Source organism: Elephas maximus, chromosome 8 (assembly GCF_024166365.1).
Source record: "Elephas maximus indicus isolate mEleMax1 chromosome 8, mEleMax1 primary haplotype, whole genome shotgun sequence".
In the NCBI taxonomy this organism is placed as follows: domain Eukaryota; kingdom Metazoa; phylum Chordata; class Mammalia; order Proboscidea; family Elephantidae; genus Elephas; species Elephas maximus.
Window position 1 is genome coordinate 82,715,504 of NC_064826.1, and position 16,633 is coordinate 82,732,136.

Genomic DNA, 16,633 nt, shown 5'->3' on the forward strand with positions numbered 1-16,633 from the left:
AGAGCCCATTCCCTCAAATCCTTCTCTCTAATATTGCGTAAGTGTTGGACTATTTTGAAGAGGGGAAGGAAAAAGAAAAGAAAGAAGAAACAAACAAAAAGGAGTGACAAAACTCTAACCATTGATTATGTGGTCAGGAAGACATACATCCCTGTATGTCTGTAACTTGTCCCATTTTATAGAACTGAAACTCAAACTTAGGTCCTAGGATTCAATCCCTGTGTCCCAGGCTGCCTCCAGAATCTTTTTCTACAACGAAATCTTAGCTCTCCCAGAAGCTTAGGCGAGATGCTAAAATGCAATATGGCTCATTTTATGCATTATTAAGTCTTCCTTATTTAATATACCAACCTTACAAACCACAAGTATCTAATTAACATATGCTGTACTTTTACCGGCTCCAAAAGGAGCTGAAAGTACAAATAATAGGCACTGTTGGAGTCCTTGAGTGGGTAGAAATGGTTAATGTACTCAGCTGCTAATAGAAAGGTTGGAATTTCAAGTCTACCCAGAGGTGACTTGGAAGAAAGGCCTGGGGATCTACTTCCAAAAAATCAGCCACTGAAAACCCTGTGGAGCACAGTTCCACTCTGACACACATGGGGTTGTCATGAGTCGGAGTCAATTCAATGACAGTTGTGCTTTTTTGTTTTTTTTTAATACGGCTCAACAGTTTGAAATTATTATCAGTAAACATAGGAATAATTTATGAGAAAAATTTCAAGATGTAGGTATGTGGCATTATGTGTGACAAAAATCAACCCAAGAAAAACTTAAAAAAATTTTTTTTTCTTTCCTCTGCCCTTCTTTCCTTTTACCCTACCCTCTTCTCTCTCTGTAATACAATCCTTCTGAAAGTCCAAATTTAAAATTACAGACCAATGTAGTCGTTGGTGATCTTTGAAATATATAAAATCCTAAATAATACTTAAATTATTTGATTTAGTGCTGGCCTCCTGGTATTGGGTTTTCATATGACTTTCTGCTGCTCTGCTCCCTCTGGAGCCCTGGTGGCACATTGGTTAAGAGCTCAGCTTCTAACCTAAAGGTCGGCAGTTCAAATTCACCAGCGGTTTCCTGGAAACCTTATGGGGCAGTTCTACTCTGTCCTATAGGGTTGCTATGAGTCAGAATCGACTTGATGGTGATGGTTTTTCCCTGTTGTCTGGCATCTTCAACAAAGTAGACCTACTGGGCACTTGCTTTTAGACACAGGTGAGCAGGGGTGCATGGTTGTGCACAGTTCTTCCGCCCAGAAACTGTCACACCAAGTAGCGAGGATTTGTTTATATTTTTGTGTTTACAGTGGTCCAATCAAGAGAGTAGAAATTAAACACGTTTTATCTTAATGTGAGAAAAAAGCAGTTCCATCTTTGCATTTGTTTATGCTTTGGGTGCAGCACTGTTTTCCAAAGCATCTTAGTGGGGAAACCTTGGATCTATCACCATTCGATACTGGCAATTTGCTTAGTTTTATTTTTGCCTTCACCATGATTGGCTGTTAAATGACTGCAAAATGGCATCAATGGGTTTTCATTAAGGGGCCAAGTCTAGCAAGAATGATGCTCTTCACTCACGACTCTAAAAGGGCTCCTGGTGAAAAATACAGCTTTGCTTTGCCATCACTGCCGCAGCCCAGGAGCCGTCTCCCCGTCCCCATTCTCCACCCCCCCCACCAAAGAAAACTGGAGATAAATGAATGGCAGAATAAATAATTCATGCTAATGAAATTACTGCAATTAGTAGTTCTACAATGACCCTTTTAAAAGCCACAGCTGTTAATGTCAGGAAGTGCTGTCACTACTGACCTTATCATAAGAGAAAGTGACAAATTGAGAATGCAGGGAAGACCACTCATCAAAGAGGTCTGTTCTGGAACGATTAGAGTTTTCTGAAAAACAGTGTGAATTACAACCAGCTGCTCCCTGGCTCCGCAAGTCTCCCATGCTGTGCCATTTTGTTAAGCCCGATAACAATAGTTATTTTGCCCCATTGAGACAAGTTGTCTCGGGCCACTTCCAGCTCTACCGGAAACCACTTCTTCCATCCCCGATTTACAAATGAAACTGTTGTTAAAGAGAGCTTTTCAGGGCAGCCGAGGAGCCTCCTCATAAGGATCATGACTGGGTGGAGGCCAGGTTTTTTTTTTTTTCCTCCCCCTTAAGGAGGTTGCACTTGGCTGAGAAAAGCATCCATCTATATTGCAGAAAGATATGTGTGTACTTTTCGTGCAGATTAAAACAAGACAGGACAGAAGTGAATTTCTGCCCATGTTTATTTACACTGAGGTCAGGCTCTTTTAAAAATAAAATCCCCCAGGGAAGAAAATCTATATGGAGTTTATATAACTTCCTTATAAATTTTATTTTTCTGCATCCACTGTTTGGTAGTATATACATCTCTTGGGTTGACCAGGAGCTCCTTGGAAACCCTATGGGGCAGTTCTACTCTGTCCCCTAGGGTTGCTGTGACTGAGTCTGAATGGACTCCACTGCACCGGGTTTTGTTTTGAATCAACTAGGAACAAAGACCATCCAGGATTCATATCATTCTGTTTCAATTTTACTTTAAAAAAATGTATTTCGGCTACTAGTGAGATGGATTTTTAATATGCAGAACAATCCCCTAAGTACGTATTTTAAACCCATTTGGAAATTTTTCATGATGTTGGAAAGCTAGGTTTTAAAAGCCGTTGCTCAGGAGTGGTTGTTTTTCACCAACAAGTATTGGCCTGTCTCTCCTCGCGCCTCTGGTTGTAATATTAATGGTGCAGGTTTGAAACGTTTAACTGCATCACCAGCCACTTGTGAGCAATTTTCCCAAAGATGTCTGTGCATTATTGACAACACTTTGGTAAATTATGTGTGACTTTCCTAAGAGTTGGTGTAGCTCATTTAATTCATATTAATTGATTTTTAGGCTTCCCTTGATTAATTGAACCTGGTTCATCTTGTACAGAATGCAATAAATAATCATTAAAATGAGGGAGATGTGACTCCACAAATTAAAAAGTTAACTACTTCAGAAGTCATAGAGGACAAAATGGAAAGAATGTGTAATGGGAGTTCTTCAGTCCTCTTCAAAGGAGGGTTTTGTATTTTGTTTTTTTGTGTATGTTTTTATGAGAAATGAAACAATCATGATATTTTTCTCCAAGAAGCAGTGGCTTTTATACCCTACCTTTCCAGATTATTTTTCCGTGGATTCCCATAAAACTCAGCATATCTAAGTTTCAGCTTTTTTTTTTTTTCCAGTGATTTTGCAGGGTTTTTGGATCTGTGCAGCTAAAATTTGGTTTTGAAAGCAATACCAAAAATACTTTTCAGGGTTTTGTGCCTTGATTTCTCCATTTTCTCTTCCTCATACTTGGCAAATAAAAACCAAATTGCGACTAGCCATGCTTGTGTTATATGCTGGTTTTTGGCTTTGGTACGTGGAAGATACAAAATCTTTAGTCTGTTTGGCAAGAAGATGGTTAGTAAAGCTGAATGCTTTATTGTAATCTGTCTAATTTTCTGGATACCTTCTAAAGACAAATAATTTTCTCTAGACCTCACTGTAATTTGTTCTGACTTTTCGGGAAAAAAAAGTAGTTTATGTTCTGCTGATTTGTTTCTATTTTTTTAATCATGTTTTCTTTTAACTTGAGAGCATTCCATATGAATTGCAATGTTTTGTTTTCAGCTGCTGGACAAAGATTCTATTAGCCTTTTTATGGCACACGTTCACACCAGTGTAAACGAAATGAGTGCCAGGTATTACCAGAATGAGAGGAGACACAACTATACCACCCCAAAGAGTTTTCTAGAACAAATATCACTGTTTAAGAGCTTATTGAAAAAGAAACAAAAAGAGGTCTCCAAGAAGAAAGAGCACTTGGTGAATGGCATCCAGAAGCTAAAAACCACAGCTTCTCAGGTATGTCCAGGTTATGTTATTTCCTTTTGAAACAGCATTTCAGTCCATTAATACAAGATTCTTAGAAGCGTTGGTGGTTCAATGGTAGAATTCTCACCTCGCATGCAGGAGACCTGGGTTTGGTTGCTGACGAGTGCACCTTATGCACTGCCACCACACATCTGTCAGTGGTAGTTTGCATGTTGCTATGATGCTGAACAGTTTTCATTGGTGCTTGCAGACTAAGACGGAATAGGAAGAAAGACCTGGTGAGAATCAGCCAGTGGAAACCCTTTTAATCACAATGGTCCAGTCCACAACGGATCATGGAAATAGTACAAGACTGGGCAGTATTTCATTAAATTGTGCATGGGGTCACCATAATTGGGGTAGACTCGATGGTGGCTGACAACAACTTATAAGATTCCTAGAAAGACCTGGCAATCTGCTCCCATAAAGATTAGAGCCTGACCGATGGGGCAGGTCTACTCTGTCATGTAGGGTAGCTATGAGTCAGAATTGACATGATGGCATCTATTAACATGAAAATGTGAAGTTTAATGATATAGAGAACACACTGCTACTGTCTTTTAAGAAACAGGTCGGCCAGTTACTCTATCAAGCTGATTTGAGAGATACCATCTCTCTTTGGGCTAACAGTGCAGGGCAGTGTGGAGAAGATGTTGAAGAAAGCAGACACAGCTGGCTCCCCTCTCTTGTCTCTGACTTCTTTGGTGCTTTGGGCTTGTTGGCAGGAATTTTGTCCCCTGAGGGTGGAACTAGGATCCATTTTGGTCTCAGATTCTCAGCCTCCAGTGAGGGCATCATTTCCTGGCTGATGACCATGGTGAGGGTTGCTATGGTTAGGGTCCCAGAGTAGAGCAGTTTTCTCAGACCACGAGGTCTATGTCCAGCCTGATTCTTTTAGCCACCAACTCTCAGAGAAAGTGAATAGTGTTGCCTACTGCCTTGAAGGACAGTACCTCTAACCTGCAGGAGTAAATCTGGAGAGAATTAGCATAAGGTGCCACCTATTGTGTAGGTTTGTACATCTATCATCTAATTTCATTGTTAAAAACCCAACAACGATTAGCGCTGGGAGGCGGAGCCAAGATGGCGGACTAGGCAGACGCTACCTCGGATCCCTCTTACAACAAAGACACGGAAAAACAAGTGAATCGATCACATACATAACAATCTACGAACCCTGAACAACAAACACAGATTTAGAGACGGAGAACGAACTAATACGGGGAAGCAGCGATTGTTTCCAGAGCCTGGAGCCAGCGTACCAGTCAGGTACGGCACAAGCACAGAGAGCGGCTCCACCCCCCTGAACTTACCCCGGGAGGGGGACCAGCCAGTTCCACGGGCGGCGTGGGACGCAGCCGGTAGGAGAAGTCCCCGGGAGGCAGTGACTGGTCTTGGAGCAGAAAGAGCAGCGTCCGAGCCGGGGAACCGCCCCGCGGGGATTTGGACTGGATGCAGCGGATTTTCTGGAAAAACTAGTTTCCCAGTGATGGCTCGGAGACAACAATCCATATCAAACCACTTAAAGAAGCAGACCATGACAGCTTCTCCAACCCCCCCAAACAAAAGAATCAAAATCTTTCCCAAATGAAGATACAATCTTGCAATTATCAGATACAGAATATAAAAAACTAATTTACAGAATGCTTAATGATATCACAAATGAAATTAGGATAACTGCAGAAAAAGCCAAGGAACACACTGATAAAACTGTTGAAGAACTCAAAAAGATTATTCAAGAACATACTGGAAAAATTAATAAGTTGCAAGAATCCATAGAGAGACAGCATGTAGAAATCCAAAAGATTAACAATAAAATAACAGAATTAGACCACGCACTAGGAACTCAGAGGAGCAGACTCGAGCAATTAGAATGCAGACTGGGACATCTGGAGGACCAGGGAATCGACACCAACATAGCTGAAAAAAAATCAGATAAAAGAATTAAAAAAAATGAAGAAACCCTAAGAATTATGTGGGACTCTATCAAGAAGGATAACCTGCGGGTGATTGGAGTCCCAGAACAGGGAGGGGGGACAGAAAACACAGAGAAAATAGTTGAAGAACTCCTGACAGAAAACTTCCCTGACATTACGAAAGATGAAAGGATATCTATCCAAGATGCTCATCGAACCCCATTTAAGATTGATCCAAAAAGAAAAACACCAAGACATATTATCATCAAACTCACCAAAACCAAAGATAAATAGAAAATTTTAAAAGCAGCCAGGGAGAAAAGAAAGGTTTCCTTCAAGGGAGAATCAGTAAGAATATGTTCTGACTACTCAGCAGAAACCATGCAGGCAAGAAGGGAATGGGACGACATATACAGAACACTGAAGGAGAAAAACTGCCAGCCAAAGATCATATATCCAGCAAAACTCTCTCTGAAATATGAAGGCGAAATTAAGATATTTACAGACAAACACAAGTTTAGAGAATTTGCAAAAACCAAACCAAAGCTACAAGAAATACTAAAGGATATTGTTTGGTCAGAGAACCAATAATATCAGATATCAGCACAACACAAGGTCACAAAACAGAACGTCCTGATATCAACTCAAATAGGGAAATCACAAAAACAAATTAAGATTAATTAAAAAAAAAAATACACATAACAGGGAATCATGGAAGTCAATAGGTAAAAGATCACAATAATCAAAAAGAGGGACTAAATACAGGAGGCATTGAACTGCTATATGGAGAGTGATACAAGGCGATATAGAACAATACAAGTTAGGTTTTTACTCAGAAAAATAGGGGTAAATAATAAGGTAACCACAAAAAGGTATAACAACTCTATAACTCAAGATAAAAACCAAGAAAAACGTAACGACTCAACTAACATAAAGTCAAGCACTATGAAAATGAGGATCTCACAATTTACTAAGAAAAACGCCTCAGCACAAAAAAGTATGTGGAAAAATGAAATTGTCAACAACACACATAAAAAGGCATCAAAATGACAGCACTAAAAACTTATTTATCTATAATTACCCTGAATGTAAATGGACTAAATGCACCAATAAAGAGACAGAGAGTCACAGACTGGATAAAGAAACACGATCCATCTATATGCTGCCTACAAGAGACACACCTTAGACTTAGAGACACAAACAAACTAAAACTCAAAGGATGGAAAAAAGTATATCAAGCAAACAATAAGCAAAAAAGAAGAGGAGTAGCAATATTAATTTCTGACAAAATAGACTTTAGACTTAAATCCACCACAAAGGATAAAGAAGGACACTATATAATGATAAAAGGGACAATTGATCAGGAAGACATAACCATATTAAATATTTATGCACCCAATGACAGGGCTGCAAGATACATAAATCAAATTTTAACAGAATTGAAAAGCGAGATAGATACCTCCACAATTATAGTAGGAGACTTCAACACACCACTTTCAGAGAAGGACAGGACATCCAGTAAGAAGCTCAACAGAGACACGGAAGATCTAATTACAACAATCAACCAACTTGACCTCATTGACTTATACAGAACTCTCCACCCAACTGCTGCAAAATACACTTTTTTTTCTAGCGCACATGGAACATTCTCTAGAATAGACCACATATTAGGTCATAAAACAAACCTTTGCAGAGTCCAAAACATCGAAATATTACAAAGCATCTTCTCAGATCACAAGGCAATAAAACTAGAGATCAATAACAGAAAAACTAGGGAAAAGAAATCAAATACTTGGAAAATGAACAACACCCTTCTGAAAAAAGACTGGGTTATAGAAGACATCAAGGAGGGAATAAGGAAATTCATAGAAAGCAACGAGAATGAAAATACTTCCTATCAAAACCTCTGGGACACAGCAAAAGCAGTGCTCAGAGGCCAATTTATATCAATAAATGCACACATACAAAAAGAAGAAAGAGCCAAAATCAGAGAACTGTCCCAACAACTTGAACAAATAGAAACTGAGCAACAAAAGAATCCATCAGGCACCAGAAGAAAACAAATAATAAAAATTAGAGCTGAACTAAATGAATTAGAGAACAGAAAAACAATTGAAAGAATTAACAAAGCCAAAAGCTGGTTCTTTGAAAAAATTAACAAAATTGATAAACCATTGGCTAGACTGACTAAAGAAATACAGGAAAGGAAACAAATAACCGGAATAAGAAATGTGAAGGACCACATCACAACAGAACCAAATGAAATTAAAAGAATCATTTCAGATTATTATGAAAAATTATACTCTAACAAATTTGAAAACCTAGAAGAAATGGATGAATTCCTGGAAAAACACTACCTACCTCAACTAACACATTCAGAAGTAGAACAACTAAATAGACCCATAACAAAAAAAGAGATTGAAACGGTAATCAAAAAACTCCCAACAAAAAAAAGCCCTGGCCCGGACGGCTTCACTGCAGAGTTCTACCAAACTTTCAGAGAAGAGTTAACACCACTACTACTAAAGGTATTCCAAAGCATAGAAAATGACGGAATACTACCCAACTCATTCTATGAAGTCACCATCTCCCTGATACCAAAACCAGGTAAAGACATTACAAAAAAAGAAAATTATAGACCTATATCCCTCATGAACATTGATGCAAAAATCCTCAACAAAATTCTAGCCAATAGAATCCAACAACACATCAAAAAAATAATTCACCCTGATCAAGTGGGATTTATACCAGGTATGCAAGGCTGGTTTAATATCAGAAAAACCATTAATGTAATCCATCACATAAATAAAACAAAAGACAAAAACCACATGATCTTATCAATTGATGCAGAAAAGGCATTTGACAAAGTCCAACACCCATTTATGATAAAAACTCTTACCAAAACAGGAATTGAAGGAAAATTCCTCAACATAATAAAGGGCATCTATGCAAAGCCAACAGCCACTATCACTCTAAATGGAGAGAACCTGAAAGCATTTCCCTTGAGAACGGGAACCAGACAAGGATGCCCTTTATCACCGCTCTTATTCAACATCGTGTTGGAAGTCTTAGCCAGGGCAATTAGGCTAGACAAAGAAATAAAAGGTATCTGGATTGGCAAGGAAGAAGTAAAGTTATCACTATTTGCAGATGACATGATTATATACACAGAAAACCCTAAGGAATCCTCCAGAAAACTACTGAAACTAATAGAAGAGTTTGGCAGAGTCTCAGGTTCTAAAATAAACATACAAAAATCACTTGGATTCCTCTACATCAACAAAAAGAACACCGAAGAGGAAATCACCAAATCAATACCATTCACAGTAGCCCCCAAGAAGATAAGATACTTAGGAATAAATCTTACCATGGATGTAAAAGACCTATACAAAGAAAACTACAAAGCTCTACTACAAGAAATTCAAAAGGACATACTTAAGTGGAAAAACATACCCTGCTCATGGATAGGAAGACTTAACATAGTAAAAATGTCTATTCTACCAAAAGCCATCTATACATTTAACGCACTTCCAATCCAAATTCCAATGTCATATTTTAAGGGGATAGAGAAACAAATCACCAATTTCATATGGAAGGGAAAGAACCTCCGGATAAGCAAAGCACTACTGAAAAATAAGAAGAAAGTGGGAGGCCTCACCTTACCTGACTTGAGAACCTATTATACAGCCACAGTAGTCAAAACAGCCTGGTATTGGTACAACAACAGACACATAGACCAATGGAACAGAATTGAGAACCCAGACATAGATCCATCCACGTATGAGCAGCTGATATTTGACAAAGGACCAGTGTCAATTAACTGGGGAAAAGATAGCCTTTTTAACAAATGGTGCTGGCATAACTGGATATCCCTTTGCAAAAAAATGAAACAGGACCCAAACCTCACACCATGTACAAAAACTAACTCCAAGTGGATCAAAGACCTAAACATAAAGACTAAAACGATAGGGATCATGGAAGAAAAAATTGGGACAACCCTAGGAGCCCTAATACAAGGTATAAACAGAATACAAAACATTACCAAAAATGATGAAGAGAAACCCGATAACTGGGAGCTCCTAAAAATCAAACACCTATGCTCATCTAAAGACTTCTCCAAAAGAGTAAAAAGACCACCTACAGACTGGGAAAGAATTTTCAGCTATGACATCTCCGACCAGCGCCTGATCTCTAAAATCTACATGATTCTGTCAAAACTCAACCACAAAAAGACAAACAACCCAATCAAGAAGTGGGCAAAGGATATGAACACACATTTCACTAAAGAAGATATTCAGGCAGCCAACAGATACATGAGAAAATGCTCTCGATCATTAGCCATTAGAGAAATGCAAATTAAAACTACGATGAGATTCCATCTCACACCAGCAAGGCTGGCATTAATCCAAAAAACACAAAATAATAAATGTTGGAGAGGCTGCGGAGAGATTGGAACTCTCATACACTGCTGGTGGGAATGTAAAATGGTACAACCACTTTGGAAATCTATCTGGCGTTATCTTAAACAGTTAGAAATAGAACTACCATACAACCCAGAAATCCCACTCCTAGGAATACACCCTAGAGATACAAGAGCCTTCATACAAACAGATATATGCACACCCATGTTTATTGCAGCTCTGTTTACAATAGCAAAAAGTTGGAAGCAACCAAGGTGTCCATCAACGGATGAATGGGTAAATAAATTGTGGTATATTCACACAATGGAATACTACGCATCGATAAAGAACAGTGACGAATCTCTGAAACATTTCATAACATGGAGGAACCTGAAGGCATTATGCTGAGCGAAATGAGTCAGAGGCAAAAGGACAAATATTGTATAAGACCACTATTATAAGATCTTGAGAAATAGTAAACCTGAGAAGAACACATACTTTTGTGGTTACGAGGGGGGGAAGGAGGGAGGGTGGGAGAGGGTTTTTTATTGATTAATCAGTAGATAAGAACTGCTTTAGGTGAAGGGAAAGACAACACTCAATACATGGAAGGTCAGCTCAATTGGACTGGACCAAAAGTAAAGAAGTTTCCGGGATAAAATGAATGCTTCAAAGGTCAGCGGAGCAAGGGCGGGGGTCTGGGGAACATGGTTTGCGGGGACTTCTAAGTCAATTGGCAAAATAATTCTATTATGAAATCATTCTGCATCCCACTTTGAAATGTGGCGTCTGGGGTCTTAAATGCTAACAAGCGGCCATCTAAGATGCAGCAATTGGTCTCAACCCACCTGGAGCAAAGGAAAATGAAGAACACCAAGGCCACATGACAACTAAGAGCCCAAGAGACAGAAAGGGCCACATGAACCAGAGATCTACATCATCCTGAGACCAGAAGAACTAGTTGGTGCCCGGCCACAATCGATGACTGCCCTGACAGGGAGCACAGCAGAGGACCCCTGAGGGAGCAGGAGATCAGTGGGATGCAGACCCCAAATTCTCATAAAAAGACCAAACTTAATGGTCTGACTGAGACTGGAGGAACCCCGGCGGCCATGCTCCTCAGACCTTCAGTTGGCACAGGACAGGAACCATCCCCGAAGACAACTCATCAGAAATGAAAGGGACTGGTCAGCAGGTGGGAGAGAGACGCTGATGAAGAGTGAGCTAATTATATCAGGTGGACACTTGAGATTGTGTTGGCAACTCTTGTCTGGAGGGGGGATGTGAGGATAGAGAGAGAGGGAAGCCGGCAAAAGTGTCAAGAAAGGAGAGACTGAAAGGGCTGACTCAAGAGGGGGAGAGCAAGTGGGAGTAGGGAGTGAGATGTATGTAAACTTATATGTGACAGACTGATTGGATTTGTAAACGTTCACTTGAAGCTTAATAAAAGTTATTAAAAAAAAAAAAAAACACCAACGACTTTACGAAGTGGGTGTTACTACTATAATTTATATTAGATATTTAAATTAATAGTTATATTAATTTATATGTTGGGGTTTGAACCCAGATTTTTATTACTCTGTTGCCCATATGAGTCCCTGGGTGGTTAACACACTCAGCTGCTAACCAAAAGGTTGGAGGTTCGAGTTTACCCACAGGTGCTTCAGAAGAAAAGCCTGGTGGTCTACTTTCAAAAGATCAACCATCGAAATCCCTGTGGAGCACAGTTCTATCTGACACCCATGGGGTTGCCATGAGTTGGAATCAACTGGAGACAACTGATTATTGCCTACATGTTGTCCATGGTGCCGTGTTGCCCCTCCCCATGACAGATAGATTAGAGAGAGAGAATATGGGGATTTGGAGAGTGACTCAGCCCTTCTCTGAGCCAGCGAGGCCCTAGAGTTAGAGTAAAAATTCACAACAGTGATCCTGTCAAGGCTAGAAATGCTGGTGGGCTTCTCAGAATATTACCATCGTATCATACTCTTACATGCTTCTCCAGGGCCAGCTTTTTCCCTCTGAGGGCTGAGTAGCCCATCAGTGCCTAGCCTATGAATAAGCCAAGGCCTGGCTGAAGGAGCATACATTGGTACCTTTTCACCTTTTCTGGCTGTGTCCCTCTTGCATTCTGTAAGCTGAAGTACCACTTGCCTCTTTCTCCCTTAGTTTCATATACTGAGAATGGTTCTTTGATGAACCACGGTGTTCTGGGCTGACCAGCGAGTAGGTGGACCATGATTGGGAAAGAAAAACCAGAGTGAGGAGGTTTCCAGGAGAGATGGGATTGAGCAATGTAAAGAAGAGGTACTGGGAAGCCCCCAAAGAGCATGTCTGTATTGGTGCATCTCTTCCTTCCCTTTCAATGGATGCCTTCTTTCCTCTTCTTTTTTTCTGCATCTTATCTTCTTTGTTTTATGTGTCTCCTTCTCTTTCCCTTTTTTTCTAGTGTCTCCTATTCCATCTCACTAAATCAGAACCCTTTTCCTAGTATCTTAGTTGTTAAGTGCTACTATAACAAAACTACCACAAGTGGATGGCTTTAACAAACAGAAATTTATTCTCTCACAGGCTAGGAAGCTAGAAGTCCAAATTCAGGGCACCAGCTCCAGGAGAAGGCTTTCTCTTTGTTTCGGCTCTGGGGGAAGGTACTTGTCATCAATCTTCCCCTGGGTCTAGGATCTTCTCAGCTCCGAGACCCCAGGTCCAAAAGACACGCTCTGCTCCCAGCACTTCTTTCCTGGTGGCATAAGGTCCTCTCTCCTCTCTGCTCGGTTCTCTCTTATATTTCAAAAAAGAGTGACTCAAGATACAGTCTAACCTGTAGATGGAATCCTGCCTCATTAACATAACTGCCTCTACTCCTGCCTCGTTAACATCATAGAGATTAGGATTTACAACACATAAGATAATCACATAAGGTCAGGAAATGGTGGACAACCACATAATACTAGGAATCATGGCCTAGCCAAGTTGACACACATTTTTGGGAGACACAATTCAGTCCATTACACCTAGTAAAGATTTTTCTAGGAGTGCTCTTGAGCTAAAAGAAGATAAGCGAAAAAGATTTGTGCCACAAACCATTTATGTTCCTTTGATCTCAAACAGAACCTTTTGACTTCACCATAGGCAATGATAGTGCTAGCACCCAAACTGGGCTGTCAAGACTTGGGTGGTAGTTCCTGGCCAAAAAAAAGAAACTGCCTCTAACACACGTAAAGAGTTTTCTTCCCAAATGACTGAGCTAAAAGCATGTGGATTAGCATCCCAGTTAAGTGCAGTGGTGGCAGCACCTCAGCCATAGGGAAAAAGAAGTGGAGAGAGTCTGTGGGTTCCTAATAATAATCTCAGTTATATATCGATGAGCCAGGGAGGATGGGAGAAGGGGAGAAGAGGAAGAACTGGTTCATGGTATCTTCCAAGGGCAAGCTTCTTGGGGTCTCCTTGTTTCCTCTTGGCTAGAAACAACAGAAAGTCTGTGATTGAAGGACTACAGGTGATTCCTTTTAATTAGGTATCTATGCATGTTGTAGTTTGTTTGCTGCCATCAAATTTGTTTCCGACTCATGGTAACCCTATAGATAATGAAACAAATTGCCGCTCAGTCCTGTGCCATCCCCATGATCAGTTGTAGATCAAACCATTGTGATCCATAGGGTTTTCATTGGCTGATTTTTGGAAGTAGGTCATCAGGTCTTTCTTCCTAGTTCATCTTCGTCTGGAAGCTCCACTGTTCTAGCATCATGGCAACACACAAGCCTCCGTCCATAGACGGGTGGTGGCTGTGTGTGAGGTGCAGTGGCCGGAAATCGAACACTGTCCTGTGGAAAGTGAGAATTCTACCACTGAATATCACTGCCCTCCTCTGTGCATATGGTGCTCTTTATAATATCAGAAGAGTGATTAGAATAGTAAATAGTTCCTTGAGTGTCTCAACAATCAAACTCTTGTGAAAAGGAAGACTGGTTTCCTATGTGGAAAGTTGGAGGGCCTTACGGTATAAGATAAAGTTGTGTGTGGAACAAAATTACTTCATTTGGAGCATGTGTTGTCTACTGGTCTGCCTTAAGCAGTTCCACAGAGCTGGATATCCATGCCATTTGAAAATAATAATGTCTTAACCTTACCAATGTATATTCATTACAGTAAGTTCTGAATCCTTTAACACCTTTCTAGACGTCAACTTAGATCATCACAGATGGTCTTAGTGACCTTTCTTCATAGATCAGGCCTCCCATACAGAGCTTGAGTCACTTTGGATATTTCAGAGCTAACAGCTTTCTTAGAAACGGAAATTAGGGCTTGAAATAAAATAGTTTCTTGCCAGTCTCTTGGGTAGCTCTTTTGACTGTAGCCTAACATAATACTAGTTTCATGTGGCTGGAAAAAAACAGAGAAGCAAACATCACTGTCCAGTGTTACCCTGAGTTCATAGAGAGGCTAAAAAACAATCTAAGCTTCAACTATAATAGTGCAAGTAGCAATCATAGTAATAATCATATCTTTTAGGTATGTTGTTGTTGTTAGGTGCCGTTGAGTCAGTCCTCACTCATAGCAACCCTGTGTATAACAGAACGAAACACTGCCCAGTCCTGTGCCATCTTCACAATCATCGTTAGGCTTGAGCCTATTGTTAGAGCCACTGTGTCAATCCATCTTGTTGAGGATCTTCTTCTTTTTCACTGACCCTCTACTTTACCAAGCATGATGTTCTTCTCCAGGGATTGGCCCCTCCTGATAACATATCCAAAGTACGTGAGACAAAGTCTCACCATCCTTGCTTCTAAGGAGCATTCTGGCTACTTCTTCCAAGGCAGATTTATTCCTTCTTCTGGAAGTCCATGGTAGATTCAATCTTCTTCACCAGCACCATAATTTGAAGGTGTCAGTTCTTCTTCAGTCTTCCTTATACATTGTCCAGCTTTCACATCCATATGAGGTAATTGAAAATACCATGGCATGGGTCAGGCCCACTTTAGTCCTCAAAGTGACATCTTTGCTTTTTAACACTTTAAAGAGGTCTTTTGCAGCAGATTTTCCCAATGCAATACATCATTTGATTTCTTGACTACTGCTTCCATGGACATTGATTGTGGATCCAAGTAAAATGAAGTCATTTTAGGTATAGTGTGAATAAACTGTATTGGTGTGGGAGTTACAAGATTGTTCGCATATAGTAGTGGGAGGTTGTTCCACAAGATACCACTCATGTGTCTTTAGTAGTTGAGTCAACGCAGTGGTTATGATTATTCTTTGCTTCTATGATTTTTTCAAATAGTAACATTTATAATTCTGGAAAGTAAATAGATTGGAGATTTTATTATCATGATATAAAGCTGTTTCATGTATTTTTGAGAACCACGTCATGTTTTTCTCCCAACCCTTCACTTCTGCTTTTATTTACTTGATCCTCAAACTTAGGAACCTCATGGTACCTTCTGAACCTAGTGAGATCCCAAATAAACAATGGACAGAATCATCCTTTTTAACAGATGAATTTGGTGATGCCTCAGAAAGACTGAGTTCCACAAGACCTGAGTGAAGTTACTTAATGGTGGGCCGAGAGGAGGATTCCACATTGAGGACCCCATACTAATACTCCACAACTCACACATGGTTGCCTGTATTAGTAGATATTAGTTAAGTTGAATGCATGGTTGTCGCATAAGTTCAATGGTGTATGAGATTAAAAAAATTAAGAATTGGAAAAAAAACAAGAAGGCCATTTCATGTTTTTTTGGAAAAAGTAGGACCCGTGTAAGGGCATTTTGATCAAAATAATTAACCAACCACTTAGTTACCATCCAGTTGATTCTGACTCATGGTGACTCCATGTATGTCAGAGAACTGTGTTCCATAGAGTTTCCAATCGCAGATTTTTTGGAAGTAGATTGTCAAGCCTTTCTTCTAAGGTATTCTTTTCTTCTAAGGTGCGTCTAGATAGACTGAAGCCTCCAGCCTTTCAATTAGTAACCAAATGTGTTAACCATTTGCACCACCTAGGGTCTCCTGATCAAAATAAGCAGCAGATTGCTCTGTAAACAGATGAGGTGTTTAGGACACCTTCAACTTGTCTAAAGGAAACCCTGGTGACGTAGTGGTTAAGTGCTACGGCTGCTAACCAAAGGGTCTGCAGTTTGAATCCGCCAGGCGCTCCTTGGAAACTCTTGGAAACAGAGTTCTACTCTGTTCTATAGGGTCGCTATGAGTCGGAATCGACTCGACAGCACTGGGTTTGGTTTTGGTCAACTTGTCTAAAGCCTCCAGCAATTTTAGATGGCAAGTGCGAGGTTTATCACCAAGCAAGTCTTCCTGCAGCATCTGCTGCCTCAGTGGCCCGAGCTGCATGGGAAAACAGGCAGGATGGTGTGATGTGTGGTTAGGTGG

The 16,633-nt window shown here is 40.2% G+C and overlaps 1 protein-coding gene across 4 annotated transcripts in view; it reads left to right on the forward strand.

Moving 5' to 3' along the window:
• Positions 1-16,633, forward strand: part of DNAH11 (dynein axonemal heavy chain 11) — a 368,316-nt gene that overhangs the window by 216,265 nt on the left and 135,418 nt on the right. For all 4 annotated transcript variants that reach the window (XR_007518405.1, XM_049893431.1, XM_049893432.1 and 1 more), the window contains one exon: positions 3,685-3,918. Coding sequence is in view for 3 of the 4 variants with exons in the window: in XM_049893431.1 (XP_049749388.1) it covers positions 3,685-3,918 (234 nt within the window). In the remaining variant the exon portion in view is untranslated. The remainder of the gene's footprint in view (positions 1-3,684; positions 3,919-16,633) is intronic.